Source organism: Gavialis gangeticus, unplaced genomic scaffold, assembly GCF_001723915.1.
Source record: "Gavialis gangeticus isolate Ggan-Ray unplaced genomic scaffold, GavGan_comp1, whole genome shotgun sequence".
In the NCBI taxonomy this organism is placed as follows: domain Eukaryota; kingdom Metazoa; phylum Chordata; order Crocodylia; family Gavialidae; genus Gavialis; species Gavialis gangeticus.
Window position 1 is genome coordinate 9,734,968 of NW_017729006.1, and position 4,593 is coordinate 9,739,560.

The 4,593-nt window shown below is 44.9% G+C and overlaps 1 protein-coding gene across 2 annotated transcripts in view; it reads right to left on the reverse strand.

Annotated features, from left to right (window-relative positions):
* GADL1 (glutamate decarboxylase like 1) overlaps nt 1-4,593 on the reverse strand; it is a 193,213-nt gene that overhangs the window by 112,009 nt on the left and 76,611 nt on the right. For both annotated transcript variants that reach the window (XM_019508790.1, XM_019508789.1), the window contains exons 10-11: nt 1,002-1,066; nt 668-749 (exon numbers count right to left, since the gene is read on the reverse strand). In XM_019508790.1, the coding sequence (XP_019364335.1) occupies nt 668-749; nt 1,002-1,066 (147 nt within the window). The remainder of the gene's footprint in view (nt 1-667; nt 750-1,001; nt 1,067-4,593) is intronic.

Below are 4,593 nucleotides of genomic sequence, written 5' to 3' on the forward strand. Positions count from 1 at the left end.
CTACCCTCTGCCAGCTTGTGACCGTTATTTCTAGTCACTCCTGGTAGTGCTCGGGGAAACAGGGACTCCCCCAGTGCCTGCTGGTCCCCTCTGACTAGTTTGTAACAGGCCACTAGATCCCCCCTCAGCCGTCTCTTATGGAGGCTGAACAGGTTCAGGTCCCGTAGCCTCTCCTCGTAGCGCCTGCCCTGCTGCTCCCGATCATGCAAGTGGCCCTCCTCTGGATCCTCACCATGTTGTCCACATCCCTCCTGAAGTGTGGCATCCAGAACTGGATGCAGTACTCCAGCTGCGGCCTGACCAGTGCCGCATAGAGGGGAAGGATCATCTCCATGGACCTGCTTGAGATGCACCTGTGGATGCATGACAAGATGCGGTTGGCCTTCCTGACTGCATCCCCACACTGCCGGCCCATGTTCATCTTGGCATCAATGACGACTCCAAGATCCTTTTCTGCCTCTGCACTGATGAGAAAGGAGTTCTCCAGCCTGTAGGTATGGTGCTGTAGGTTCTTCCTCCCCAGGTGCATCACCTTGCACTTGTCAGTGTTGAATCCCATCCTATTCTCGTCCGCCCACCCCTGTAACCTGTCTAGGTCCAATTGTAGCCTATTCCTTCCTTCTAACGTGCCCACATCCCCCCACATCTTAGTGTCCAGAGGACTTACCGAGTTGTTTTTCACCAAAAGAGCACAGCACTGGATTCCTGCCATCAGCATCTTATGGGGATTCCATGCAACAGAATCAGCCCTGTGAAATTAAGCAAAGAGAAAAAAATGGCTACCCTGTCCTCCATGTTAGGAAGCTATAAACACCCAGGTGCAGTACAAATGAATATATTAGATTTCTTCATTCTCCTCATCCCCATTATTAGTTCCATGTTCTCTTCAATATAATAAAAAATAAATTACTGCTTTTGGAAATAACTTGAGATTTTTAAGCAGTGCTCTTCCCAGATGAATTCCCCCATAGCATACCCCTGAACTGTTAAACTACATTTACCTGTGAATACCATGCAGAAGCTTGCGATGCTTCCTTGACATCAAAGCTGAGCCACCCCAAGATGCCTGTTGAGATATTTATATAACCAAGACAGTGTTACTTGTATATTCTAAGGTGCCATAGATAGTGCCAGCACATTATTTATACAGCCTTAGTAATCCATTTTATTTTAAATGGATTTAAATTTGAATTTCAAAAGTGTGTGTAATACTCGGTCTCGTGGCCTTCAGTTCAGCCCTGCTGAAATCAAGGCATTTTAACTGATGTCAATTTGAATAGAGGGCCCACTTCCATCAATCTCATCTTCTCAAGTTAATGCTACTCTATTCTACTCAAGCTCAGTATTTGGACCACTGAGTTTCAAGGAGAAACATAAATGCTTGAAAATATGTCAGCAGCAGCACCTAAGGAAGACTACTGCATGGATTCAGTGTGAAAAAGGCCGGGCCCAACCACTTTTATTTGCAAGGAATTTTTAGTTCTCAGATGTTAGTGAAGAGCTCCCATGTAGCCATGCTCAAAAAGGGGGGCTGTAGGTTGTGTTTCAGTGTTTAAAGATTTTGTTTAAAAAAAAATTATTAATGAAAAAGAAAAGCAATCCAGTATACAAGGTGCTGACCTGTAATAAGCTCTCTACAATCAGGGAGGGTGTGACGTTCCAATGAAACATGCAGGGTTATATGCACAAGGCAGATACAGGTATCCACCCACATGCAGGGAATGATCCACCCACAAAATGGGTGTGTTGAGTTCATATGGCCGTGATTCCTTAATGAACAAAAAGTGTTTTTTCCAAAACTAAAAATATTTTTGTGAATCTTTTTTTTTTTTTTATGTCATGCCAGGAAGTCAAATGGACCTTCCATTTTTACTCAGACTTTCCCTGTAATACTATTTTGTTCAATAAAGATAAGATAGCATTATAAACTAAATCATATCAATGTAAGTCTGCAATATCTCCACTGACTTCAGTTTTAGAGAACATGGCGGATGGCTTTGGAAGGTCACCGGCTCACACTAGCAAGAATTTGTCCCCTCTGTGGCTGTATCTGTACGAAATGCTATTGCACAGTCGTTACTGCATATTTATTTAGTACTTGTAAGTTCTAAATAAATGCACAGTAACCAGAGTTACTGTGCAGTAGCATGAGCAAATGTCTTTTAAGTGATGCTACTGCACAGTAGCCTAATAATGCTGCATGGTAGCAAATTAACATTGTCCCTGCTGTGATGCGCTACTGCGCAGTATTATTTGGCTAGTGCATAGTCAACATCTCCTGTAGACATGCCCTGTATATGCCATTTTAATCTGTTCAAAATCATTCTGTTTTCCTAGTATTTAATATATTTTTCAAAAGTCCCAAAAATCAGCACCCACTTGATAGTCACTGTACTGCACAATGTGAAAATTGACACTTAACAGGGACAATTGTGTTTTCAAAGAAACATATATCTTTTCTGCTTTCAAATACTCTTTGCTTAAATGAAGCTCATTTTTCTCAGAACTAACTTTGATCTCTCAAAGGTATGACTCCTGAAGATTATTCCTGGATTGCAAGTTCCCGTGTTTATTCTTTCTTTTATATAGCATTGTCTGAAAACTATTTTCAAGGCTGCCTAATTGAGATTAGGTCATATAACAAGTAATTTTTTACTACTTTACTGAAATTATGAGGAGTTCTCACTTCACTTCACTTCACTGAGCTTGGATATATATGAGGGCTGGTGTGTCTATAAAAAAAATTAGTAAGTTTTCATCCCTACCCTTTACCCCAATGCAAAAATACCTATTGATCACAGTTCGCAATCCCTTCCCTCTATCCCACAAAAGTCACATCTTAACACCAGAACCAAACTAGCCTCAGATGGAACACATCTTAAAGAATTTTTCTTATGGACCCCATGCCCTCTCATTCATAGTTTCATGGTTGGTAGGGTCGGAAGGGACCTGAGCAGATCATCAAGTCCGACCCCCTGCCATGGACAGGAAAGAGTGCTGGGGTCAAATGACCCCAGCAAGGTCAAATGACCTTGTTCTGGGGTCACCTTGGTCTGGTTACCCCAGCTGGGGTCAAATGACCCCATCTACCCTCCTTTTGAAGACCCCCAGGGTAGGAGAAAGCACCACTTCCCTTGGAAGTTGGGTCTAGACCCTAGCCGCCCTGACAGTGAAGTAGTGCTTCCTGATGTCTAGCCTGAATCTACACTCAGTCAACTTATGGTCGTTATTCCTAGTTACTCCTGGTAGTGCTCAGGGGAACAGGGTCTCTCCCATTTCCCGCTGGTCCCCCTTGGCAAGTTTATAGATGTCCACCAGATCCCCCCTCAGCCTTCTCTTGTGGAGGTTGAACAGGTTCAGGTCCCATAGCCTCTCCTCGTAGGGTCTGCCCTGCTGCCCCCTGATCACGCAAGTGGCCCTTCTTTGGACCCTCTCGATACTGTCCACATCCCTCCTGAAGTGCGGCGCCCAACTCTGGATGTGATTCTTTATGATTCTTCAGGACACCTCTCCTTCTCCTCTCTTTCTACTGCCAATCAAATAATATCTCCATGGCAACTACAGGAATTGCTCACATGGAAAAGCTGCATTAGAAAAATATTTAATAGATTCATAGATTTTAGGGTCAAAAGGGACCTCAGTAGGTCATCAAGTCCTACCCCCTGCTCTGGGAAGGAAAGAGCGCTGAGGTCAGACAACCCCAGCTAGGTACTTGTCCAGTCTCCTCTTGAAGACCCCCAAGGCAGGGGAGAGTACCACCTCCTTTGGAAGCCCATTCCAGATTTGGCAACCCTTACTGTAAAGAAGTTTTTCCTAATGTCCAACCTAAATCTGCTCTCTGTCAATTTGTGGCCATTGTTCCTAATTACTCCAGGGCGTGCCCTAGTAAACAGCACAACTCCTATTCCCTGCTGCCCTCCCCTGATGAATGTATAGGCAGCCACAAGATCACCTCTCAGCCTTCTCTTGCACAGGCTGAAGAGACCTAGGTCCCTCAGTCTCTCCTTGTAGGGCCTTGCCTGCAGGCCTCTGACCGTTTGAGTGGCCCACCTCTGAACCCTCAAGATTCTTTGCATCTCCCTTGAAGTGTGGCACCCAAAACTGGATGCAGTACTCCAATTGTGGCCTAACCAGTGCCTCATAGAGGGGAAGCATCACCTCCCTGGACCTGTTCATCATGCATCTGCTAATGCATGATTGTGGTTAGCCTTGTTGATCACTTTGTCACATTGACAACTCATGTTCATCTTGGAGTCAACTACGACTCCAAGATCCCTTTCTGCTGCTGTGCTGCTGAGAAGGTCATCCCCCAGGAAGTAAGTGTGTTGGTGGTTCTTTGCACTTGTCTTTGTTGAACTTTCGGCTTAAATTCACGATTTAGCAACTAACACAAACATAGTTACCAGGGTCTGGTCAGAAGGAGTGGCAGCAGGCTGGCTACAGCAATGGCTGGGCCAGCAGCAGCAGCATAGATTTCATAGACATTAGGGCTGGAAAGGACCTTGGAAGATCATCGAGTCCAGCCCCACACCCGAAGGGCAGGAAGTCAGCTGGGGTCATAGGATCCCAGCAAGATAAGCATCCAATTTACTC